The sequence below is a fragment of the Eubalaena glacialis genome, chromosome 17, assembly GCF_028564815.1.
Source record: "Eubalaena glacialis isolate mEubGla1 chromosome 17, mEubGla1.1.hap2.+ XY, whole genome shotgun sequence".
In the NCBI taxonomy this organism is placed as follows: Eukaryota; Metazoa; Chordata; class Mammalia; order Artiodactyla; family Balaenidae; genus Eubalaena; species Eubalaena glacialis.
In genome coordinates, this window is record NC_083732.1 from 25,559,211 (window position 1) to 25,586,377 (window position 27,167).

Sequence of the window (27,167 nt, forward strand, 5' to 3'; positions counted from 1 at the left end):
AGAGGAAGAAGAGTCAGCAAATAAGACTGACAAGAAGTGGACAGAGGAGAATTTGACAAATGTAATTTTAAAAACACAGAGAACGGGTGAGATGAAAAACTACAGAGAGGTCAAGTAAATTAATAGCATAAAAGATTTTTCTTCTTTAAATTAGGACATCACTGGCCACTTCAAAAAGGGCAGAACCGGGTTTCGCTGGTGGCGCAGTGGTTGAGAATCTGCCTGCCAATGCAGGGGACATGGGTTCGAGCCCTGGTCTGGGAAGATCCCACATGCCGCGGAGCAACTGGGCCCGTGAGCCACAATTACTGAGCTTGCGCGTCTGGAGCCTGTGCTCCGCAATAGGAGAGGCCGCGACAGTGAGAGGCCCACGCACCGCGATGAAGAGTGGCCCCCGCTTGCCACAACTAGAGAAAGCCCTCGCACAGAAACGAAGACCCAACACAGCGATAAATAAATAAATAAATAAATAAAAAGCGCAGAACCTTTGGAGTGATAGAGGCGGCCAGGTGCTTCACATCCTTATCAACCCTTGGTATCATTGGGGGTTTGTTGGAACTTGATATGTAGGAGTTATTTATATACGCTGGATATACTTTGTCAGGTGTATGTATTACAAACTCTGTGGGTTGCCCTCTGACTCTCTGGTATATTTTGATGGTAGAAGTTCCTAATATTAATGTAGCCCAATTAATCAATTTCCTTTATGCATAATGCTTTTTGTGTCCTATTTACCAGTTCTTTGTCTACCAAGGTCAGGAAGATATTCTCCTCTGCTATCTTCTAGAAGCAAAGGGAAGCCCCAGAAGGACTGCCATGCAGCATATCTAGCCAGGAACCAATCAGACTAGAAGAAAAGGAAAAGGGCCCCAAAAGATCTACCTTCAAGAGGAAAAGAAAATAGTACTAATAGAAGAGAATACCTGATTATGGTTGAACAAATGGAAAACAAAGAGCACTTACAGTCCCGTGGAAAATTTGTCAATTTCAGAAAGAACAAAAAGTTGCACAGGAAAGAAAATGTAATCATAACACACTACTAGTTAGCAGGGAATAAAAGTCCTAAGTAAAACACTGAATATAAATTTAACAACAACAAATAATAGATATCACTATACTAGAAGAATAGAAAGGAGGAGCTAAAAGTAATTCATGGAGTTAAGAGTACAAAATCCTCATCTTCCATAATAGCAAGTTAATAGATAATTAATAAAGTCAATAAATAAAGATGTAACAGAATATGTTTCTCTTTTTTTTTTTTTTTTAAGATGGAGGTAAATACCAAAAGAAACTACTTAAAGAGTTTGGGGAGATCAACTTAGGGGTGAGGTGGAATGGGATAGGAAAATGTCACTTTTCCTTCTGAGCTCTGTATATTATTTGAAATTTTGAACTATGTGTATGTATTAATTGGATAACAAAAGAATTAATTTTTCCAAATGAGGCAGGGTAAAGATAGGGGGTTATAAACTTGAAGCAAATGGAAACAATTTGAAATGATTATTTTTTCTTTCTTTAAACATTGTATCTTAGGCTCTAGATTAGATCTTGAAATGAAGGACAACTGAGTCAAAATGATATATATCACAGGCAAACTACTGACCCAGACATTGTAAATCATTTCTAGGAATAGCTAGTAACTCAAATTGAATCCAAAGAACACTTCACACATAAGTACATGATAGAATGAGCTCATTTTTTATTTTAAAAAGGAGGGGTGTTAAACTGTGTATATTTTATGTGTGTGTGTGTGTGTGTGTGTGTGTGTGTGTACACATTTGGGAAGACTATAAACCCTGACTATAACATATATATACTTTTTATTTAAAATTTTATTCATGATCATATTCTTAATCACAATATATTTAATTGTAAAACAACCTGTCTTAGAATAATACAGCATGAGATGCATGTGACCAACAGTACAAATACAGTAATTATAATACTCAAATCTTAGGTTCATAGATATTTAATGTATTAGATGTGCACGACAATTAAGAAAAACAAAAAACAATCCTCTCTTGAAAACTTTATAGAAGCACTTCTCTTTTCATCAAATATAAGGCTCACATGAGCCTATAACAAAACTTAATACTGTTCATGTGTCAAAGGACAAGGCTAAGCAATAAGTTATTCTTTTAAAAATATCTATGAACCAGAACAATTTTCTTTTTGAGTTTGAGAAGCCAAAGACTATTAAGGAATATTTAAAGGTTGAATAGAATCAACAAAGGTAAATAAGGAGTTTGGGAAGAAAGAAATAGTTCAATATTAACAATGCAGTGTATCTGCCAGGTTCCTGTGCTCAGCCAGATCAGTCTGAACATCTTGAAAACATGAATTCTGAGTTTAGTAAAGTGTCATACAGTATCTAGTTACATCAGATACCTGATGAAAGTGCTTTTCTGAAACTGTTTCTTCTCTTTTATATGTGAACTTTAAAGAAATCCAAACAAATACTGCAATGCAGTGTTTTGAAAAACATATAAACTGCAGAAATGCCCACAAAAATAAATGATATCAGGAGGTACAGTAATTGAAATGTATCAGGAGGTATAGGTACAGTTAATTGAAATGGCGTGGTAATGTGAAATGTTAAAAGGAATGGTAATGTGAAATGTAAAAAGGATGACTAGATAATTTCTACTCGCAAACCTGAAGTAAAATTACAGAATGATGAGCTCATTATTTTATGTAGCAACTAGGAATTGCTACCTTTAAAATATTCATTCTTTCAATGCTTATTTTTGGACTGCCTACTCTTTAACAGGTACCATGTTTGGTGCTACACTGATGAATAAAACAAGGTTCTCTGCAAAGAAAGAAACCTTGGTCTAGGGAGTACTCATTATATACTTCTTACAAATTTAGTTAAGTATGGTTTTTGGAACTAAAGAAAAAAATTTTTCCAAAAAGTTAACTTTCTAATTAAGAATGCATACGCACATAAATAGTTAAGTCAAAATTTCAGAGGCTCATAAATACTTAGAAACTCTAAATTGCTAATTGACTATTTCAGTTGATGTGATACCTGTCTCATCAACTGCCTGCATATTTTTCCCAAAGTACATTCTTAACACACAAAAATTTTTAAAACAATGAAACAAACATTTCAGCCATTCTTGCATACCTACTCTTAGTAAACTACAGAACAAGTTGCAATTTTTAATCTGGACATCGAAGACAACTTAAACCAATCATATTATTCAAGTGAAACAGATGTCCTGAATTTTGTAACACCATTAGCAAACCTGGAGAGATGCAACTGTGATTGAATGTGTGAAGCTGTTAGAATTAATCTTCATCATCTCTTTGAAGAGGTATTATCTGAATTTCTTTGGCTATCCTTTCTCCTATTGTTTTATTACTTGAAGCAATTATTCTTCGTGACATCAAATCAAATGGTCCACCTAAAATCAAATATGGAACATGGTTATATCCTGTACAAAAATAATTCCTATAAAACTCGCACAGCAATATGTACTATGGTCAATCATAACATTTTAATACTTTTGACTATCTTTAAAAAGATCTATGCTGTCACATAACCATAATGTTTAAGCTTTGATAATACATAAATGAGTTTCTAAGCACCTTCTTTTAGTAAATACCAGTTGTGGAGGGAACTGTTATCTCAATCACACTAGGCTGGAAAATGTCATCTTTTCTCTATTTCACCTTTTGTGTGTTCTATTTCTTCTTTTTATTACTCTTATTACCTCTTTAATGTTTGGGAATCTATGGACAGAAAATCTGACTCCAATGCATTTTCACACCACTCTCCTTCCCATTTCCTTAATTCTTTGCTGTCTTTCTCCCAGACCACTGATGAATTATTTTAACCCAGGTTCACTCTTACTTTTAAAAATCTCACCATCAGCGCAGAGGAAATATGTAGCCCCTCTAGGCTCAAGGCAGAAAGTGATGGTGGACGAAGTCCATGTTCAACCACCACCATGGTCACCATTCAAAGAACTCTTGGTACAATTCTCAGATTCAGTGACCTTCTAGACTTTTTCTACAGCCTCTCAAGAGTTCCTGATACTCATATTTGAAGAGGCTAAGCCATTTATCATTATTAATCCCATGCTACCATTAGCTTCTTATCCTTGCCTCTATCTCCCAATGTTTGTTATTTTGATTGTGTAGAAAATTACATGGCTTTTTTTGCCTTAAGAGCTGAGGTATAATATGTACCAAACATTAAAGGAAAAAAGCCATATATAGAGGAAGGTCCAACAGATATGGAAAGAAAAATGCTTTACTGTCCCATAATTTTACCTGTTACATCCAAGAGTACTCCACCAGCTTCAGTCACAATAATGCCAGCACCTGCTACATCCCAGCAGTGAATTCCCATTTCGTAATATGCATCTGCAACTCCAGCTGCCACAAGGCACATATTAAGAGCTGCTGTTCCAACACCTCGGATCCTAACAAATAACATTTTAAAAGTAAGATAGAAAAAGAAATTATTTCAAATAAGGCATTCCTCCTTAACTTCAGTTTCTTTTAAGTGTTGACTGATGCAACAGTCATGATGCACTATATAAATGACAAAACTAATCCTTATGAAGCAATCATTTATAGTATAAACTTTTAAACAAGGATATTTTGGGGAAAAAAACTGAAGAAAATGCTATAATTCTACTATCATGGTATGCATGTATATTCATTGTGGTCTAAACCCAGGGACAAGAGCCCCACAATACAAGTAGTTTGTAGAAGGGTGAAAATGTACTCCCGGTCATCCCCAGCTGCATGGGCATCAGTACACGTGACCAAAGAGATAACAGCACTGGTGGGCTCTGCTTAGATCTAGGCCTGCCTGGAAAGATTATTTCAGGTTTGCTTTCTCACGGTAGTTTTTCCTTGGAAATATATCAAGTTAAGGTAAGTACAGACATTACTTTATTAGCCATTAAAATAATAACTGATTCAGGAAAGAATCATCAATAAATGCTAAAATGAGTGGATGAATGATATTTACATATCAAAGTATCTCCCTATAAGATACATAATAATTACAATGGGAAAGATAGCAAGATCATTACCAAGTGATCAAAGTTAGTATTCAATAATGGGACAAAAAGGTACCATGTGCCTCCTGATATAATGCACTGAGAAGGAAATAAGAGTACTTCTGTAGCATTCCTGCCCAAAATGCATAACCCAAATCTAATCATGAGGAAACAAATTCAAATCAACAGGCATACTATAAAATAATTACCCTACGTTTTTCAAAAATGTCAAGGTCATAAAAGATAGACTAAGCAACTGCTCCAGATTAAAAGAAATTGATGAGAAATGGCACCTAAATGCAGTGTATGATCCTGAATTAGATCTTGGATTAGAATTCTTTCAAAATACGAATTAAGTCACTATATTAGATAATGTATCAAACTTAATTTCCTGATTTTAGTAATTGTGGTTATGTTAGAGAATGTCCCTTTTATCTAAAATATACACACTGAAATGTTTAAGAAAAAGAGGTCATCATGTCTGTAAGTTACTACTTTCAAATGCGTTTTACTCAAGCTTCTTTTTTAGCTGTTTAAACCTCTGAAAATAAAGCAGTCAGGTCTGTTCACTGAGTTCCTTCATTATTTATTTTTAAAGAAATAAGGGGATTCCACATATGAGTGATACCATATGATACGTGGAATCTAATTTTTTAAAATGAAACAAATGAACTTATTTACAAAACAGAAACAGACTTACAGATATAGAAAACAAGCCATGGTTACCAAAAGGGAGACGCAGGGGGGAGGGATAAATCAGGAGCTTGGGATGAACACACACACACTGGGATGAACATACACACACTACTATATGTAAGGCAGATGATCAACAAGGACCTACTGTATAGCACAGGAAACTCTACTCAATATTCTGGGATAACCTATATGAGAAAAGAATCTAAAAAAGGATGAATATATGTATAACTGAATCACTTTGCTGTACACCTGAACTAACAAAACATTGTAAATTAACTATACCCCAATAAAATTAAAATTAAAAAAAAAAGAAATAATGGGAAATTGATGACTAATGTGGTATTTGTTTTGTTTCTTAAAAATAAAAAAAGTACTACACCTGAGTACATCCTTCATGCCAAAGCAATTTTTTTTTTAAAAAAAGGATCAGAATTACATGATGCCCTTGATTTCAAATACATCTTACTGCCTATATTCTTACTATATATCAAATTTAAGAAAGAACTAGCAACCTCAATAAACTTCCATAGGTGTTTGACTGCTTTCCAAACATATAAACCCAAATTAACATTAGTGGCTTTTTTTAGTTTATAAATAATGGTGTATTTTCCTCCTTTTCTCAAAGGATATGTGATAGTTCATATCTCATGTCATAGAAAGAAAATACCAAGATCGTTCACAAATTATCTCTTGGTATTCTATTCAAACATAGAACCCTAGGCTGGAAGAACAATACTATAGGCATTGTTCTTCCAGCATAGCATATAGGCTATGCTTCTGTCTACTTTTGATGTATATCAATGGCTCTCGGTCAAGAGGTCTTTTGATCAGAAAGCATATTCTTTTATGGACAAATATTACTAAATATTATTAATTACCAAATAATTGAGGCTGTGGTCTAGATTTTGCATTTGTGTCCTGAATTCTATGTTAGTCTGATCCTCCTACACAGCTAGGATGGTACAGAGTAAAAAAGACTATCTTCAGAATCACAAAGATTTGAGTTGGCTCCCCTGCTCAGTTGCTTAAAAACTATAATTTTGAAAAAGTTTCTTCTTCAAGTTTTAGCTTTCTTGTCATCAAAATGGAGATACCAACTTACCTTGGCTATGGCTGCAATGATTAGAAACAACAGACGTAAAGCACCTAGCAGAGGGCCTAGCATATAAAAGGGCCTCAAAAAATAGTAGCTATATTTATGAAGAAATGATTCCCTAAAGCATGATACCAGAAAACATCATTAAAGTAAACAAATACAGTGCACTTCATTAAACAAATCCCAAAAAATTACACAAAGGAAATTGACCCATAATGATTTACTTTGCCTCATAAATGTCATTTATAATTAATATATAATTATACCTCAATTTAAAATAAAAAGAGTTGGTATCTCTTGGGACAAAGTGAAGGAAAAGCAGGAGCTAAGAGTGAAAAAATTAAAGATCCTGAGAAATGAAAGAGAAACAAGACATGCCAATCCTCACCTCCCACCACCACTTAACAGAAATTCATAACAGAACCTACACAGAAGGGCAGAACTGACAGGATAAGGAGCTCTGAAACCAGGAACCCGGATCTCAAGGTGAACAGAAATAGAAAAAGTAGACACATCCACACAAATCTACTGTGAAACATCAGACATTGCTAATAAAAGTGTTCGGGGTTTTTTTGACTCATAAAGTGTCTCTGCAAAAAGTTAAGCACAGAAATGAACAAAACAAAATAAAACAAGGAAAAAATAAAACAAGAGATAACTGAACTCAGAAAAGAAGTGGGAGAAAAAAGACAAAATTCTATCAGGAATGAAGACTAAATCGCAAGGTCCCCTAAAGAGAACAGATGCAAATGAAAACTTAATAAAGGGCAGTGAGGAAAAGCAATAAAAGAAAGAAGTAAAACGGGTTGGAGAGAAAGTGGCTGAAAGGGAAGAAACAAAGATTTAATGTTCCTGCTGGTGTCTCTGAAGAAGAAAATGAAAACAGCAGAAATGAACTAATATTTAAAACTAAAACTCAAGAAAACTTTCCAGGAAAAAAAAAAAAAAAAAGATATGAATCTACCTGTTATAGGGAGAAAACATCCCAGAATGAGCAATTCCAAGATATACCCTTATAAAAGTGTCAACCATGGAAGATTAAAAGAAAAAAATTTTTCTCAGAGCCTCCAAGTAAAACATGAAATAATTTAAAAGCCAATAAGATTAAATTGGCATCAGATTTCTCATAACATACAAAGCAAGGCAACAGTGTAATAGCATTTTTTTTTTAATTTGGGTTTTTAATTTATTTATTTATTTTAGTTTTGGCTGTGTTGGGTCTTCGTTGCTGCGCACGGGCTTTCTCTAGTTGCAGCGAGTGGGGGCTACTCTTCGTTGCAGTGCGCAGACTTCTCATTGCGGTGGCTTCTCTTGTTGTGGAGCAGGGGCTCCAGGCATGCGGGTTTCAGTAGTTGTGGCACACGGGCTTAGTTGCTCCACGGCATGTGGGATCTTCCTGGATCAGGGCTCAAACCCGTGTCCCCTGCATTGGCAGGCAGATTCTTAACCACTGCACCACCAGGGAAGCCCTGTAATAGCATTTTTAAAAAATGTACTTCAGTGCATTGGTTAAGAATCCGTCTGCCAACGCGGGGGACATGGGTTCGATCCGTGGTCCGGGAAGATCCACATGCCTTAGAGCAACTAAGCCCGTGCACCACAACTACTGAGCCTGTGCTCTAGAGCTCACGTGCCACAACTACTGAAGCCCGCGTGCCTAGAGCCCGTGCTCTGCAACAAGAGAAGCCACCGCAGTGAGAAGCTCACACACCGCAACGAAGAGTAGCCCCCACTCACCGCAACTAGAGAAAGCCCACGAAGCAAAAAATAAATAAATAAATAAATAATAAATTTCTAAAAAAAAAAAAAAAAAAAGAAATGTACTTTATACTTTCTTTCACTAAGGATGTTCTATCCAGCCAAGCTGTCCTTCACATTTCAAGACCACAGAAAAACAGTTTGGAATGTACCAGATCTCATGGAATACTGTGTGCATGTGCCCTTCTCAAGGAATCTACTAAGAGATGAGCTTCATCTAATCTAAAGGTGATTGGTGTTAAATCAAAAACAAACAAAGACCAGCCTTGAAAATTCCCTGAGCAGACAAAACCAGTTTAGTCATGCAAACAAAGCTTAATTTAGCATATTTTGCAAAGCTAACTCAACCTGGGTCATTTCTTGCTTATGCTTCTGGAAATGACACGCAAAACTTAAGTTGTTTCTCAAGGTTGATGTGAGGTAACCACTAATCAATTCCCTATCATTTAAAAAAATTCTATTATAGCCAATCACTGTGAAGAATAAATAGTCACTGCTTTCTCACTTTATAAGCTGCTTTATAACAATATATACCTGAGCCTCATTTCATGTTTTGGTCAGGGTGTTCCTGGTTTGCAAACTGTCTTTTTGGTGTGTGAACAATAAACTTTTACTAATTATACTTCAGTGATTCACTGGTTTTAATTCTGTTATTTATGAACTTTTGACACCAGGAAAACTTCATGGAAGGACTGTGAGCTTTTTATAAAGTCAAAAACTAGGACCACAGGATGGGACTGTGGGTGAAAGAATATGTAATAATAATACGTCTGACAAAGTAGAAAGAATGCAACTTAAAAAACTGGATGAAAAGGGAGAGAAAAAGGGGAAAGTAGAGTAAAATCACTGAATGTTATATAGGCAACAGGCGGAAGCCAAAACGTTCTGGAGCCTTTACAGAGAGTAAATGGTCAAGTAAGAAAAGAGAATATTAAGAGCATTATAAAGAGTTTTAATATAAAAGAAACCCATTAGAATAAAATTGAACCTTTCATAAATTTCTATTTCTAAAAAGAAAAAAAGCAGAGAGGATACACCAAATAAATACAGTAACTATAACATAATATACAAAGTATTTACAAGGTAAGATAATACAACAGAATTGAGACCAAACAAAATGGTCATATCAATAAATGAATAAGCCTAACATTTTTATCAAAAGAAAAAAGATTTTCAAATTGATTATAAAGCAAAACTCCACTCTATGCTGTATTCAAGAGATGCACTTAAAACTCAGTGATTCAAAAGGACTAAAAATAAGAGCGGACAAAGATTTACCAGGCACAATTCTGATGTCAAAGTAGATTTCAAGTCCAAACATCAAAGTACAATACAGAATGTACTTTTTTTTCAGTGCATATGGAAGTTCCACGAATACTGATCATATACGGGGCACAAAGAAGACATAAAGTTCCATAATATATATTTATTACAATGTAATAAAACTACAAATTAAAAATGAAATTATAAAAGCAAAAAAAGTCATTTCCTCGTGGAAATTTAAGAACACAACTCTTGGGTGAAAAGGGAAATACAAACAGAAGTAACAAATTTTGTGAAAAATAATTGCAATGAAAACACATCAGAATCTATGGGATACATTTAAAGCAGTAATCAGATAAAAATTCATAGCCTAAATACTTACATCAATAAAAATCAAAGCATAAAAATAAATTCTCTACTTAAAAAGGAAAAAAAAAGGAAACAACAAAATGAACAAAAAGAAAGCACAATGATGAAAATAATAAAGCAGAGGAGAAAAACAGTAGACCAGATTAATAAGCAAAATCCTGGTTCTTTGAAAAAACATAAAATAGACAAACCACCAAATAACTTAATCAAGATTTTTTAAAAAGAAGAAGAAAGCACAAATATACAAAATAAGAAATGATAAGGGGGAAATAACTACTGATACAGAGAGGCCAGAAATAAACTATAACATTCTACCTTTTGTACCTCTATGCAAATAACTTGAAAACTTAGAGGAAGTGGGTAATTACTTAGGCTGTGGAAATGTTCTGGATTAAAGGTGGCAAAAGAGACATGGCAACTAAACATAATACTGACCCTAGACTGAATCTTGCACTGGAGGAAGATAAATGCTATAAAAGACATTATTAGATCAACTGACAAAGCTATATATGTATGGATGGTAGACTAGATAAAGAGCAAATTCATGAAGTCAATAATTGTACTGTGGTTATGGAAGAGAGTATCCTTATTCTTAGGAAATAACAAACTGAAGTACTTAGGGGTAAAGAGCCATGGTAAATAATTTTTCATGGTAAATAATTTACCATGAAATAGTTCAGGGGAAAAAAGGAGTATATTTACACAAACACACACACACACATACACACAGAGATAGAGACAGACAGAGACAGAGAAAAGAAGGAATGATAAAATGATAAAGCAAACGGGGTACAATGTTAACAATAGGTGAATCTGGATAAACTGTATACTACTGTTTCTTGTAGTTTTTTATTTCTGAAAATTTTGTTAAATTTGAAATTATTTTCAAATAAAAGTTTTAAAAATTACATTATAAAATTAGAATTACGGTACTGATCCCATGTCTATTAATTAAAAATTTCATTTCTAAAGAAAAATTCATTCCTTAGAATGTCAAATTATCTATAATGTTAACATAGAATGTTCAACTTTAGGGAGAAAGTGAGAAGAGCTTACCCATGGATGGGAAGGCAAAGAAGCCTTTCCATATTAGAAAGAATAATTCTCACAGTCTCTGGTGTTCTGGAAGAGCCCAACTCTGTCACCAAGAGTGATTTGGTAACATCTAAAAGAAAATGTTTTAAATAATCATTAGAGTTGATTAATAAGAATTCTGATAAAAAATTTGACACTTGTAACTCAGAACAAATTGGACATTTTTATTCCTCTTCCTAGTTGTATCATATTTGTTTCTTTCTAAGACTTTAAATATTAAAATACTTATCAATTTATTATCTCTTTTAGTTATTTTATCATCATTTTTATAATCATCAAAAAGAGTCTAGCTCCTTAGACCACCCCCCCAAAAGTACAGAATATAACCAATCTGCCTGCATGCATGATACATTTCGTGGGAAACGAGCAAACACCTTACATATTTTTTTTTAAAGTGGAATTTAGAAATTAAATAATTTATATATAGATTTGAAACAAGACAAAAATTAAAATTAAATGGTAGCACTGTTGGCAGGAATGTAAGTTGGTGCAGCCATTATGGAAAACAGTATGGAGGTTCCTCAAAAAACTAAAAATGGAGTTGCTGTATGATCCAGCAATCCTACTCCTGGGCATATATCCAAGATAAAACTATAATTTGAAAAGATACATGCATCCCTATGTTCATGGCAGCACTATTTACAATAGCCAAGAAGTGGAAACAACCTAAATGTCCATCAACAGATTAATGGATAAAAAAGAAGTGGTATATACATACAATGGACTATTACTCAGCCATAAAAAAGAATGAAATAATGCCATTTGCAGCTACATGGATGGACCTAGAGATTATGACACTAAGCGAAGTAAATCAGAAAGAGAAAGATACCACATGATATCACTTATATGTGGAATCTAAAATATGACACAAATGAACACATCTACCAAACAGAAACAGACTCAGATATAGAGAATAGACTTGTGGTTGCCAAGGGGGATGGAAGGATTGGGAGTTTGGGACTAGCAGATGCAAACTATTATATATAGAATGCATAAACAACAAGGCTTACTGTACAGCACAGGGAACTATATTCAATATCTTGTGATAAACCATAATGGAAAAGAATATGAAAAAGAATATATATATGTATAACTGAATGTTGGGTTAGTTTCTGCTATACAGCAAAGTGATTCAGTTATACATAGATATATATATTCTTTTTCATATTCTTTTCCATTATGGTTTATCACAAGATATTGAATATAGTTCCCTGTGCTGTACAGTAGAACCTTGTTGTTTATGCATCCTATATATAATAGTTTTATGCCTCATTTTTAATGATTCCCAACTTGAAGTGCCTTTTCCCCCTCAATTTACTAATAACTGGGCCCAATGGCATCAGAACAAAGGAATTCTACAAAGAATTTGAGATGCAGTGGCTGAAGCAATAAAACATGAACGCCATGAGGGCAGAGTCATTCTTACTCATCTTCCTCCCCAGCCCCTGACAAAACGCAAGCCTCAAGTGTCTTCTGCTCCATCGCACTTGCTTCCCCTGCTTCCACTACCACATCCAAAATTGTGGTCACAATTAAAAAGTACAGAGAAAACAGACACAGTTTATGAATCAGTTAACACTTGGAGAGCTCTATAGGCTAACATTCAAAAACAATAGCATACGAATACATAATATCAATCACACCAAAAATTAGAGGATAAACCTACCTTCTTGGTGTGAAACCTGTAGTTTCTGACCATTACAAAAGGCACCTTTTCCTTTCCGGCCAGTATACATCTTATCCTCCATGCAACTGTATACAATTCCAAATTCCATCTGCAGAAGGAAAACAAGTTTCCTTTACCAAACCTGAGTATTCTTTCTCATTTCATCCATACTTTTTCTAAGAAAGTAACAAGAAAATCTGGTATACTAATAATGTTTTCAAACAGCTAAATCGTGGGATATTTAAAATGCTAATTCCCAGCTTAGTCAGAGGAAAGAAGTCATCAGACCTAAACACTTGACTCCTGTCTCATCCATTTCTAAATTTAAGGGCACCCACCTTGACCTCTCTCTTTCCTGCCTCAGATGAAGACAGATCGTTCCCGTTTTCTAGGGTGAATCCTTCCTCCTGTGTTATACTTCTCTGAAAACCTGCTCCATCAACTGATCCCTCCTCTCTTGGACTTTCATTCCGGTACTTCTCACCAAATTTCTTCCTGCCTCGCAAAACCTTCAAAACATTACCTTCTCCTTTTCTCTTCACTGCCAAAGAGTGGTCTAGACTTTGCATCTCCCATTCTCTTACTACATTACAATTTGGTTTCTTCCCTGATCGCGCATCTCCTGAAACTCCTTGCAAAGAGATCATCAGTGCACTCTTGCTGATCAAATGCCTTCTCTGAAGATTTGGAGACTGCTGACCATCATCAGTTAATCCCATACTCTGTGTTCCTGGCAGTATTCTCCTAGTCCTCCTACCACACTCACTGATCTGTCTTGGTGTCACATTTTCTTATGACCTTCTTCTCTGCCTAACCCTTAAAAGTTGTGTTCCCCAGAGTTTTTCATTCTTCCTTTTCTTCCATTTCCCTTTTAGCTCTCTCAATTCTTACAGGTTTGTTCTTTCCAGTCCACACATTCAACTACCTCTCTAACTGTGGCTCCCACCAACCCCATCTTCACAGGTCAGAAGCTGTGCTTCAGAACCTAGGCTTGCAGAAACCTCAATTGAGGAGGTCAAACTCACTCACTACCTGATCACTCACGCCTCATTCCTTCCCCATTAGTCACTTCCTTCCAATTTTATCTTGAAAACACTTCCTGATTTTTGGCATTTCCTCAGCCATTCTCCCCACCTCCATCTGAGTTCAGAATCACCTGCCCCTCTGGTGTGACGTCTACGTTGCTGGAATTATCTGTCACTCTGCACTTAAAAACCGCTACTGGTTTCCTACCACCTAAAAACAAAATCTAAATGTTCTGACATGGACAGGCCACGGTGCCTCACGGCAAGACCACAACTAACTCACCTCATTGGTTCTGCTCCTGCCATTTCCAGAGTTTTGCTCACAATGAACATCTCACCGTTCCCCACACACATCATGCTCTTCTCCAAACTGTTCTTTCTGATTAAAATGCTTTCCTTTTCTTCTTTATCTGGCAAACCCCTAATTTGCTATGACCCAACTCACATGACCAAATTCTAAGACCCCTTCCATTTAGTATGAAGATTTCCCCAAACCACTCTTGGCAGAATTGGTTACACCCTCTTCATGTTCTCATAGTATTTTTTTTTTTTTCATAGTTCCACCACATATTACCTTCATCTGTTCACACATGTAACTTTTGCATTGAACTAGGAGTTCAACAGCCCAGGGCTGATAAAACGAGAAATGCTCACCTATCTCCCTTTGAATGTTCTCACTGATTAACACAATCCTGTGCCTAAGATTTCATTTGCACTAATTTGTGTTTTTATTGTCAGAGATTTCTTAACTCTCTTGTGCACATGCTGATCAACTATATCACAAGCCCCTTGAAGACAGTTATGTAAGATGTTAGTAAACACCATTCGTGTTTTGATCAATCAAATACCCAAACAGCACGGAAATGCAACAGGTAGAGACTGTACTCTACTGGGCTTTAGATACAGCAAGTGTTCAGGTTCCTGAACATAGTCTGCATTTTCTAACCATGTTTGGCCCCTACCACTTCCTGGTGTTTCCCTTCACAATGCCTACTAAAGCATTCCTAGCTCAAAGCACACCTCTTCCATTAAGCATTTTAGACCCTACATCAATGCCTATCTTATCTGACTCTATCATATATATAATGGTGATTAAATACTGAATCATATTTCAGTTACTTGTGTGTATTTTTTCCTTATAAAATATTCTCAGAAAACATTACATTTTCTTCACTGGAAAAAGTATCATGACAAGTTTAACAGTTCTGGAGTTTATTTCAAAATGATGCAGCTACATAAATTGAATAGAGACAAACCTAAATTTATTATGGAGACACATTTACTCTTTCTCAGAAAATGAGAGCAAGGCATTTTACCAACCATAAATTTAAACAACATACCTTTTTATTTACAACAAAGCCAATTGAAACAGCTACAAAAGGAAATCTTTAAAAAAAAAAAAACACATAAATTTGTCAAAATAGAACTTATTTTCAACAAACATGTTTTTTCATAATAAAACTGCTTACAAATTTTTTCATATGAACAGTCTTATCCCTCCTCCCCCAGAACTGTGTATACAGTATGCAACACTTTGTGTAAATCGTAGGGGATGGGGAGGGTAGAATATACAGATGCATACATGCAGGATGCATCTACAGGCATGAGACATCTCTGAAAGGATTCACAAGAAGCTGATAACAATGGTCACCTCCAGAGCTGGGTCCTGAGAAGCTGGGGTCAGAAGTGGGAAGGCTACTTGGCACTGTATGCCATTTCATACCGTTTAAATGTAGAATTCCATGAATATAGTTTCAATTTTAACAAAAATGGGATCATACTATACACTGTATTATAATCTTCTCTATGTTATATAATATTATGAGCATCTTTCCACATTAACATTCCATCACATATCGATTCTACATCTTAGCTTTATGGCTTTAACAATTCTATTAGTAAAGATACATACAGCTACGCGGTAACTTCAAATATAACAACTATGTGTCATCCCACCAAACTAGGCTACTCATTTGAACCCTCACTGGCAATTCCATCAGGCTTTCTTCTAAATATCCTGAGTTATACACTTACTTTGTATATATATTCTACATATACTTCTCAGTATATACTGAATTATTTACTTACTTTGTGCCAGGCACTAGAGTAAGTTCTTATATAAATGTACAACTCATTGAGTCCCATCAACAAGCAATTCTATGAGGCAGGTACCATTAATGTGCCCATTTTATAGAATGAAAAAAAAAACTGAGGCTTAGAAAGATTAAGCAATTTGCTCAAGGTCACACGTTCACACATCCTAAAACCCATGCTCTTTTTAACATTTTTTTTCTCCTGGATTGAACCCATTCTATATAGACAACACTCCAGTATTGAGTTAGTTATTTCCTTAATTGATCTCAAAGCAGCAATATTGCTTGCATACATTTTTATGTGGTTTCAACAGTGAGAAAAAGAATGGTGAACAGGGCACTTCCCTGCACAGGGCAAGTCTACAACATTAATAGTTCATCACCTCTTCCATAGCTGATGAAAATTATGCATAATACACTTATAAACTACTCTACAAATTACACAATTCTCTAAAGTATATATGTTTGTGAACAAAATATCCAATAGTCCATTCAGTTAATACAGAAACAGGAATTACAATATTAAAAATTTTAAAACATACCCATGTACAAAGTTAGTTGTTCCATCAATAGGGTCAATGATCCACGTAGGGCTGTCAGTTAAAATACTTTTTTCCCCAGCTGCCACAGATTCCTCACCAATGAAACTAAAAACAAAAAAAATAACAAACTCGGAATCTTTACATTGCTTTCAACAATTTTCAAACCTTAAGCTACCCAGGGTCTACTATAAAACATAACAAAAGTCTGTACACTACACTTTTCTATTGTTTTCCCTGCAGACTGATGAAAGTGAGAAAGTTTTACTTCCCCCAGAACAAAGTCATGTGAAAAATAACAGAATCTGAAATTCTCAAATGGAATGCCAGGATAAGTGAAGGCACACATGCTGAAAAGTGAATTTGTTGCAGATGAGAACTTACTAAGGAAACGTGGAGGTTTTAAAAATAAGTCCACAGATTCTCTCATACTCCCCTCTTCAAGAGGTAGAGCCTAACTCTTCAAGAGGTAGAGCCTAACACCCTTTGCCTTGAGTGTGAATTTGGACTTAGTGACTCGTTTCTAACCAATAGAACAAAGTGGAAGTGACAACGTGCAACTTGGAAGACTCGTTCACAAAACGGCACTGAGGTTTCCATCTTATTCACTCTATTTCTTCCTCCCTCCCCTTCCCTCTGTCGCTCTGGGGGAAGCCGGCCACCATGTTATCAGCTGCTCTGTGGAGAGGCCCAGATGGTAAGGAACTGAGGGGAGCTGCCGCAGACCACCCATGAGGAACTGAAGTCACCAACAATCACATAAGTGAATGGACCCTTCAGCCCCAGTTGAGCCTGAGGTGACCCACAGTTTGACTATAACTTTATGAGACCCTGGCAAGAACAATGCAGCCCAGCTACTCCCATATTCTTGACCCTAGAAAACTCTAAGATAATAAATGTTTGCTGTCTAGAGCTGCTAAGTTTTTAGGGTAATTTGCTATACAGCAATAGATAATATACAGAACGTTAAATAAGTCAATGAGAAAGCAAATCACCCACCAAAATTACTGGGTCTACATGCTTTCCTAAAACACGCTACACAGTAAATCTCAGGTGAATTCTGTAAATGGTGTCTGAGTTCACTGGATTTCTTCTTTCCGTTGCTACTTTCTTTTTTATTTATGTCCTTTATTCAATACTGAACAGTCCTAATAATCACTATCATAATTTTCTTGTATCTCTTTTTCTCTTGGCTATAAACCTTTTCATTGAGAAGACATATATTTAGCTTTAAACATTTTTTTTCTCCTCAGTGACTAAAATACCAGGAATGGCCAATGGCATGATCACGAAGAAGTAGAGAATGACAATGTTAAACCTTTAAAATGATGACAGTATTTTGGTGCCTATAAAGAAAGCCCTGATTTTAGTATTTTCTCTCAAACTCCTTAAAGCTACCCTGACTTTAGCACCTAAAAAAGTTTGCAATATAGAGAATAAAACTGAACTTTAAAATCTTGTCTATGCCAGACACTTGTCACGTCAACTTCCCAGCATCCAAACACTCCTCTTACTATAAAGGAATCCAAATAGCCCCTGTTCACTGCTCCCTGGAAGTGTGAGCTTAGGCAAACAACCTGAGTTCAGCTAGCAGATGTTCTTGCCCAGGATTTGTAATCTTGAGCTAATGGGGTAAAGATATCCAAAGTGAGCAGAGACAGGAGAGAGGCTACCAGCAGCATCTGAAGCAATGGCTCCTAACCCTAACCCTAACCCTAACCCAATCCTAACCAGCTCTGCCTTCCTCCCTGGTTCCCACCTGAGCCCTGCTCTCAGGGCTCCTGAGCTGCCCAACACCCTCCAAATAAATTCCCGTTCAGCTTAAATTAAGTATAGTCAATTACTGAGTCTAAAATCAAAATTTCTGTCTAGTACTATTGACTCCAACCTAGATTTCATTTTTATCACAAGAAACTGAAGTAAGAAATACCTGTGAGACGGATACTTTTCCTTTATGGAAGAGATAAGCATTTTTTCAACTTTTTGGTCAGTAGCAGTTACCAAATCAACTGGAGAACTTTTGATCATAATATCCATTTCATTTTTTAGGGCTTCACGAGCAATCTAAAAAAGATTTTTTGGTAAGCAAATAGGAAAAGCGTAAGTCATTTTAAATCAAACTAAAAGATGAAATACAGAAATGGTTTGAAACATTCAATCTGTCCTAAATGATATTCTTAAATATTTCTTACCACAGTGTAAATAAAATAAATCCTTAGGGGTTATGACCTTCTGGGTATAAAATCATAGAATCTTATATCCTATTTTAGATTCACAACTGTCATCACAAAAAGTTTAATGACAAAATTAAAGTAACACTCCACTAAAGTTTAATAAAATGAAAACAAATACAGATGAATCAAAGTACATGTTTTGTTTAACAAGGCAACCACACGCTGTCCACATCCAACACATCATGGCTGAAAAGATTTCAGTTCATACCTCTCCAGCTTGTCTTGCTAGGGTTACTGCATAATCCATGCATTCCTGCCAAGGATCAGCCATCTTCTGAACAGATTTAACACATACAAAGATACAGCAGTTACAAATCTCTAAAAATCTTAATCATAGAATAGTTCGTTCACAAAAACACCTCAATTTGCAAAATACTTTTATTCAGGATTCACCCTCTACCTGATTCTAGAGTTCAGTTTTTTTCAGTATTCACTCACAGGTCCATTAAGAAACACTTTTTACCTAAATTACTTCACTTCTACTGTAGAAACATTTTCATAATAAAAAGTATTCTATAAAAGTGTCTCCCAAAGTGCCTATACCATACGACATTTTAAAAAACAGCATTGGTCTAGGGAATGGAGAAGAAAGGACACAAGAAATATCTTAAAAGACAGGTGCATGTTTGGGTTAAGAATAAAGTGAAAATTAGAGAAAGAACACAGGGAACACAGACAGTTTTCAGTATCTGCAGTTTTGGCATCTGTGCATTCCACTAACCACAGACAGAAATTAAAGAAGCTTTGAAGGGAAGGAGCAAAAGGCACAGGTACTAATTGAATGTCAGGTAGTTCAGTACTTTATACATGTGAATTTATTTTTAATGAGGTTGTAAAGATGAAGAACTTAAAGCTCAGTGATTATAAGTAATTTGCCCAAGGTTTTATTAGACACATGACCCAGTCAGAATTCGAACTCAATTCTGAATGTAAAGTCCACTGCTCTTTCTATCATAACATTCTGAGGAAAGAAAATTCCAGGACTAAAAAAATAACAATTAAGTAAAAAAGGAATTTCCCCAAGTTTCAGAGAGGGAAAAAAAAACAACACATTTTTGTCTTCTGAACTGTCCAGCGTTCCACTGACTTCTGAAGAGAAGACTAAAATAACTCACCACTGGCTTGACCACACTCTAAAACCTGTACCCAGGACAGTGAAGCTTTTCAAGCTGTCAGACTCAGAAAAATGTGGATCATATATAAAGCAATCCTAATTTTGTCATCTTTATTTATTTATTTTTTTAATAATTGACTGCCTTTGCAATCATATACATTTTACATTATGCATTTTATTTATTATTTATTTTTGGCTGTGTTGAGTCTTCGTTTCTGTGCGAGGGCTTTCTCTAGTTGCGGCAAGCGGGGGCCACTCTTCATCGCGGTGCGCGGGCCTCTCACTGTCGCGGCCTCTCCCGCTGCGGAGCACAGGCTCCAGACGCGCAGGCTCAGTAGTTGTGGCTCACGGACCCAGTTGCTCCGCGGCATGTGGGATCTTCCCAGACCAGGGCTCGAACCCGTGTCCCCTGCATTGGCAGGCAGATTCTCAACCACTGTGCCACCAGGGAAGCCCTTGTCATCTTTATATTTGAGAATAACTTACACAGAGTTTCACCTTGAAGACTGGTCGGAAATCCCAATCATGGTGCTCACAGTATAGGAATGGGGAGGGGAGGAGAGGGAGGGGAAGGGAAGGGAGGACAAAGGACAGATATTTTGAGCTGTTTCTGCTAGTTGCTTCTTCTTCTTGATATAAGCATTTAAATAATTTTAAAAGGAAGCCACTTTTTGAGTTATAGGAGTAACTGCTTAGAGCATTTCAAGAATTGTTTCCAAACTTTTTTTTTTTTTCGTTCTTACTTACTCCCATTCCTTTCTTCTAGGCTTAAACAGAACTAGATGTTCTCAATAGCCAGAAACTTTGCTTAAGCCATTCATATCTCCCTCTACTAACAGCACTGATATCTCCTACCAATTTTTCCAGGCTCATTTCAAAAGCTACCCTTTCTTCTAGGGATTCTCCACCCAGAAGTCATAATCTGTTTAACCATTCAAGAGCTATGTGCTGAATATCTATTATATGCTGTGCAATGCATCACAGTGAGGAAAAACAGGCAGAGTTCACACTTACTCTCTAGTGGGTAGTCAGATATTAATCAAAAAAAAATCACAGACCACATGCAACATCACAAATGTAATAAAGGCTAAGCAGAAGTGCAATGAGAAGCATGTAACAGGGGAACTCTGACCTGGTCGTAGGTACCAGATACGGTTTCCCTAAGAACATGGTTCAACCAAGATTTGATGGACAAGAGAATAGGTATTAACTAACTCAACTGCAGGACTCCTGGTATGTGAAGAGCAACCGAAAGGCCTAAGTGTGACAGCTCAGAGATCAAGAGAAATGGGGGAGGGGTGAGGCTGGGGGATAGTAGGGATCATCCTCAGCGAGGCCTTTGATTTGAGAGCCATGAGGAATCATTACATCATGGCTGCTGAACAGAATGGATTAGAGGGTGGAGGGAAGAGTAGACAGTGGGGATATTTGCTTTGGGAGGTAAAGCTGAGGGCACTTAGCAATAGATTGGATATGGAGTATGAGGGAGAGGAAGAGTTTAATGATGCTCAGATATCTCACTTTGGCAACTTAATGGATAATGGTGACCTTTACTGAAACAGGGAGCAATAGAAAAGAGTCAAATTTGGGATCTGGGTAGGAGGTGGGGAGAACAAAAGTTTAATTAGTAGAGGATGAGGAACTTTTGTGAAACCAAAAGATGTCAATTAGGCAGCTGACTGTATGGATCCTGACCTCAGAGGAGAGGTATGGCCTGCAGATACAAATATGCAAGTCATCTGAGTAGGCATCAACTGAGTCCTGAGTCTGAATGACATTCCTTAGGAGGGAACATGCCGTGAGAAGCTCAGAGGACACCCAAGCCTGGAAGACCCCATAAAACTTTGTACATCGCTCTTGGGGCACTCAGGAATGTTTTCCTTACATTTCGGTCATTTGTGTGCTGCATGCTTTATCTTTCCAACCAGTTTTGAGTATATCTCAAAAAGGAACACATTTTGTTCACCTTCACTTTCTCAAAGACAAACACGTGAAACATTTTCAACCTCTTCTGTCCTGGTTACCACCCTCCCTGCGGTGGGAGCCATGCCACCTTCCGGCCACCTGTCCCCAGCAGCGGGACTGCGGACAGCACGGGATCGGGGGCTTACACCGGGACTACACGCCCCTGGAAGTATGCCAGGTCTCTCTGAGCTTCTTTGGAATCGGTAAAATGAAAAAGAGGGAATTATTCTACACAAGCTGCCGCAAAGGTTCAGCGAGATCCCGGGGGCGAAACCGCTACACACGCAGGGACCGTTCCTGGTGTCACTCGGCCGTGGCTCAGGACAAAACCGCAGGGATGAAGGCGCCCCAACTGCGGCCTCTGTCCCTGGGCGCCATCCCGCACCGCTGACCGAGCCCACCCACTCCAAACCACTCCGGAGAGCCGCCCGCGCCCGCAGCGCCCGCAGCGCCCGACGAGCCCGCCCAAGGGCTGGTGCGGGATCGCAGGAAGGAAGGTCTCACCTCTGGGTGGAAGGCTTGAGGCTCGCTAGGATACCAGCCGGATCCAACGCTGGGCTCTTCCGGAGGGAGAGGAGGGTCAGGCTGGTTACGCCTCCGACAGGAAGTCCCGCCCCTGCAGCCCCGCCCACGGGGCTCGGCTTCTTCTGGCCCCGCCCCACAACGGAGCACAGCCCTCCAACCCCCAACTCCCTGCCCCACCCCCAGCCCCAAGCTGCGCTGGTGATCGCTTCGTGACCCGTCCCCCTTCTGCCTAGTCCTTCCAGATCTGGCCTCTTCTTTTTCCTCTGTGGTTCTTCTGACTTTCTTTATCCTACCTGTACATTCTTCTGTAATTTTTAAAAAATTCCTTTCCTCTATTTTGCCCATCCCTTACGTCTTCCATTCCTTCCAATTTTCCTGTTTCCCTTTCTTTGTCCCTGTCTTTTATTCCATACTACTCTTTTGGCAAAACACAAACTGGAGATAGGACTCTAGCTTTGCAACTTTTATTTGTTAAAACTATGCTGGGTAAACCTACACTATATACATATTGTAGGGGGTCATAACGGAGCGTCCCCCAAATATTCCATTTTTGCATGAGGATTATTTTGAGCTCAAGGCAACTGAGACCTGGTGAGTGCAAGAGAAAATACTCCCCCTCCCTTAACTACCTAGAAGAATTTAAACTGGAAATTTTTCTCAGAAAAGAGTTATTACTGGAGATATGCTTTATCTAAAGGGCCCCATCTATATGGTAGGGCGAATATCTAATTACCAAACATCTGCTTTTCTTCTTATCATCCTCCTGTCCTTGGAAGCCCCAGGCCCCCATCTCATTCCTTAGTTCAGGATGGCATGTAGTCCTCATTTTACTTTTCTGCCTCTGACCCTCTCATGCATGTGGGGTCTCTGGCCCCTTTATGTGTGTGGGATTCTCTTATGTATAAAATTAAATCTGATTTTCTCCTGTTAAATCTGTCTCATGTCAATTTAATTCTTAGACCAGCCAGAAGAACTTAGAAGGTTTTCTAGAGGAAAGTTTTCTTCCTCCCCAACAATATGCACTATAGTAAACCTATGATAGGTAGACAGACATACATCTATTGGCCAGAACCAACTGCCCTTATTCTCAATAATTTATTTGGTAACCATGTAGTGAGGACTTACCATGCTTCAGGCGCTTTTGTTTTCATATGCATTATTTTACTTAAAGGTTGCAACAGTTCCATGAGAAGATATGATCAGCTTCATCATATGGATGAGGAAACTGAGGCTCAGGGAAGTTATTTATCCTCAAGTCACACAGCAAGAGCAAAGAGTAGAACACACTGACTCCAAAGTCCATATTCAGGGAATACATGGTACGATAAGCTTGCATCACATGAAATACAAGGACTAGTCTATGGTCCTTAAAATAGTTCTGCTTCTTGAAATTACAGGTCTGGCATCATATAGTCTTACTATTATAATGCAAAAGGCAGTGCACAGGTAAAAGATGTCCTAGCCACAACAGGATCAGGGAAGCAGGTTATTTGGCTCCTTGCATTTGCAGTGATTGGTTCTCTTAGCTTGATCAGAAGACAGGGTATTGTCACCAACGTGTTGCAAATGAGGGTTCTCAAAGATGAATGACATGAAGTGTGGGACCAATTCTCAAACCTCACAAAGAGCCAGAACTTTGTCTCCTTCTAAAGAGTGTTGCTGTAAGTATCTGATTTGAACACCTCAATTTGTCTAGCAAATGATGCTTTTGTTTTCTTGATTAAAAAAAAATTTAAAAACTTTAGAAATTAGCTTTTTGGTTCTTCATTGTCAGTCATCTTAAAGTAAAAATCTTGCCAACTCTGTGGTGACAAGTGTTGGTTTTTAACCAAATAAAACTTTCCAGGCATTTGCAGAAATGTCATTTGAGTCCTCTTTAAGCCTCGTTTAAATAAACAAAGCTGCTAAAATCAGTGTAATCGAAGTGAAGATAGATAGAATATCTCATTCCTTCAAATTAAAACCATTTCAAGCTTCCTACCTCTAATGAGCAAGAAGTACAATCTTTTTCTAGGAGCCTCAGCTGCTACTTTACAATTGTCCTCAAGTAACTCAGGGATTTTTCAGTCAAGGAGGTTGTTCTGCTTTCAAATGCCTGACAAAGTGAAATGAAGAATCCTCTAGTACACAGGGAGGTCTAGCGCTCCGATCTGGTTTTGGCAGTGTTGCAAACTGGTCCCACACAATCCAAAAGATTTTTGTCCAGTGCTGTGAGTGACTCAGATGGCTGCAGAGACCTCGGTACCTGGTGCATTGATCTTGGCTTCCCAAAAGAGCAATTTTTAAAGCTATAGTCACATCTGCAGCCGTTGTTCCCAACCCTGAAGACTGTCTGCTGTGCCAAGGTGGTTTGGGGTTATGGAGGGGTCAGGTTCCAGCCTCAGCCACACACTATACCAGGACAAAATCTGCTCCCTGGCATAGTGACCAGATCACCATTCCAGACTTCCCTAATGGGGAGTTCCCTCTTGGGGGCCTTTGATATCCTTTCCTACCAGCGGACTTGCATCCATGACAGAGGTTCCAATTATGCTAAACCTCAAAATGGAAGAGAGGCAAGATCCAATGCCCCTGACACCTCCCCAGACACCTGACTATTCGTGGAGGGGTTCTGGGAAGGATGGCCTTTGTCAAGCCACAGAGTGCTCTGGTCATCACCTACATGAGTGATAGGTGCCTTGTATTTGCATAATAAAGAGCGACCTTCATGGTGATTCCTTCCCCTGCAATCTTGGGTATCTTGCTAACTTTATTTAGTCTCTGGAACTGACTTCTTTTAAATGGCAACTCCTTTCACTAAAAACAAACAAACAAAAAAAAATGCAGATTCCACATACCAAGACTTTCTTAATTAACAGTTAATTATTTAGTGGACTTTGATTAAAAATGACAAAAATTTATAAACACAAAATGCAGGTTCCTTATGGGTGGAATCTTCAGGATACCTAACAAGATTTCACGTTTTGACATAACATAGGCTGGAATTACAGATAGAGTTTTTAGTTCTGGAAAAAAATGTACCATAGAATCATCTCTATTAAAGGTTGGAATGAAAGTTTATTTTTTTTAAAATGGCTTATCCCTCTACCTCTGGATCTTTTGTCTAATCAATCATGGCTGTGTAAAATGTGTGAAAGGAAAATCAAAATGGAGTTGGTATTGCTAAGAGAGCTCTCTAAAATGGAGCCAGGAGGCCATCGAGGAAGTGTGACCTATGCATGTCTCAGACCAAATGAAACTTTTGACCACTTATTATCTTAACACATGCATCCAGAACACTTACCCAATGTTCCAGAAACTCAAGATATTTATTGGACCCTTACCCTAAAATAACTCATGACAGCCTTAAGGACAAATATTTCCCTTCTTGAATCAGGGTCAGTAATAATTTTTGAACAATCTTGTGGCTTTTGCCTGCATAAGCTCCTGACTCTTTCTCTCCCCTGCAATACTCTTTCAGTTTTACCCGAATCTGTGTCTCCTGTCTCTCTCTTTTTTTTTTTTTAATTTTAAAATAATTTTTTTTTTTTTTTGGGCCGTGCTGCACGGCATGTGGGATCTTATTTCCTGACCAGGGATTGAACCCAGGCCCCCTTCAGTGTGGAGTCTTAACCACCGGACTGCGAGGGAAGTCCCAAATCTGTGTCTCCTGAATTGCAATTCTTAAGACTTCAAATAAAGCCTTTTGTTCTTTGCAGCCTTGATACTGATTATTGTTGGACAAATGGTTGGTATGAACTCAAGCAATTAGTTAGCCTGCTTTATGCCTCTCATTCTTAAACAATAAATAAATAGCTTGAATAACTTCATCCCCATCCAAATTAGACAAATGTTCCTACATAAAAATCTCAATCTTCCATGATACATCTATAAGATAAATAAAATATATTCCAAGTTCCATTTGTACACATTCATCTGCTTTTAAGGTGCAAGATCAAACATGCAGAGAGTAACTATAATAATTATAGAGTTTACTGTGTGTTAGGCATTATTCTGAGGACCTTATTAATACTAACTCATTTAATCTTCACAGCAATACCATGAGGTAGGTACTATCATTATCCCCACTTTCCACATGAACTTAGGCATAGAGAGATTAAGTAACTTGACCAATGTCACCCAGTTGGTGACAGAGCTGGAACTGCAGACCCCGGCATAATCTGGCCCTAGAGTATATGATATTGACTTTCATAGACATTAATGATTAATTAATTCAATGTTTTATGAGCACCAACTCAATTAAAAGTATTGGTTAAAAACTGTAGGGAATTCAAAGAATAATATGTGGTCCCTGCCCTCAAGAAACTCATATTTTGGTTGTTGCTTTAAGTAGAAAGCAGCAGCTGAGTGGTTATTCTTGTCAACCTGAAACCATCGCCCTGCCTGTGGTGTTAATGTCCCAGAGTTTTATGCCAGAATTACAGGTTTAGGAGTTAAGCAAGATCTTAAACCTCAGTTGAATCTCTTCATTTTACAGATTTGAAAACTGAACTGCAGAGAAGTGTCTTGTTCGAGACCACAAAGTTAAGGATAAAGAGCAACTAGAAAGGCAGTTTCTTGTCTCCCAATCAGTAAAATATGTTCATGAAAATGTACATAAGTCAAATTTATGCAAGCTTAATTATATTTTAAACCCCTAAGTGGAGATTTCCATTTAAAGGAGTCAGTAGTAAAGTATTTCATGTAGGCAATTATCATTTTATAAAGT

General features: G+C 37.4%; 1 protein-coding gene across 2 annotated transcripts; it reads right to left on the minus strand.

The window, feature by feature from the left end:
* Nucleotides 1–1,696: 1,696 nt before the first annotated feature.
* On the minus strand, nt 1,697–22,499 carry IMPA1 (inositol monophosphatase 1). Of its 2 annotated transcripts, none has more exons than XM_061171562.1 (9): nt 22,439–22,499; nt 19,064–19,129; nt 18,552–18,685; nt 16,625–16,729; nt 15,330–15,375; nt 12,965–13,073; nt 11,260–11,368; nt 4,282–4,433; nt 1,697–3,410 (listed from the first exon to the last, which is right to left on the minus strand). In XM_061171562.1, the coding sequence occupies exons 2-9, from the start codon at nt 19,124–19,126 to the stop codon at nt 3,295–3,297; spliced, it is 834 nt and encodes a 277-aa protein (XP_061027545.1). In that variant the 5' UTR covers nt 19,127–19,129; nt 22,439–22,499; the 3' UTR covers nt 1,697–3,294. The 2 variants fall into 2 exon arrangements, with proteins under 2 accessions (XP_061027545.1, XP_061027546.1); XM_061171563.1 differs by having other exon boundaries at nt 19,064–19,126; nt 22,439–22,494.
* Nucleotides 22,500–27,167: the final 4,668 nt, after the last annotated feature.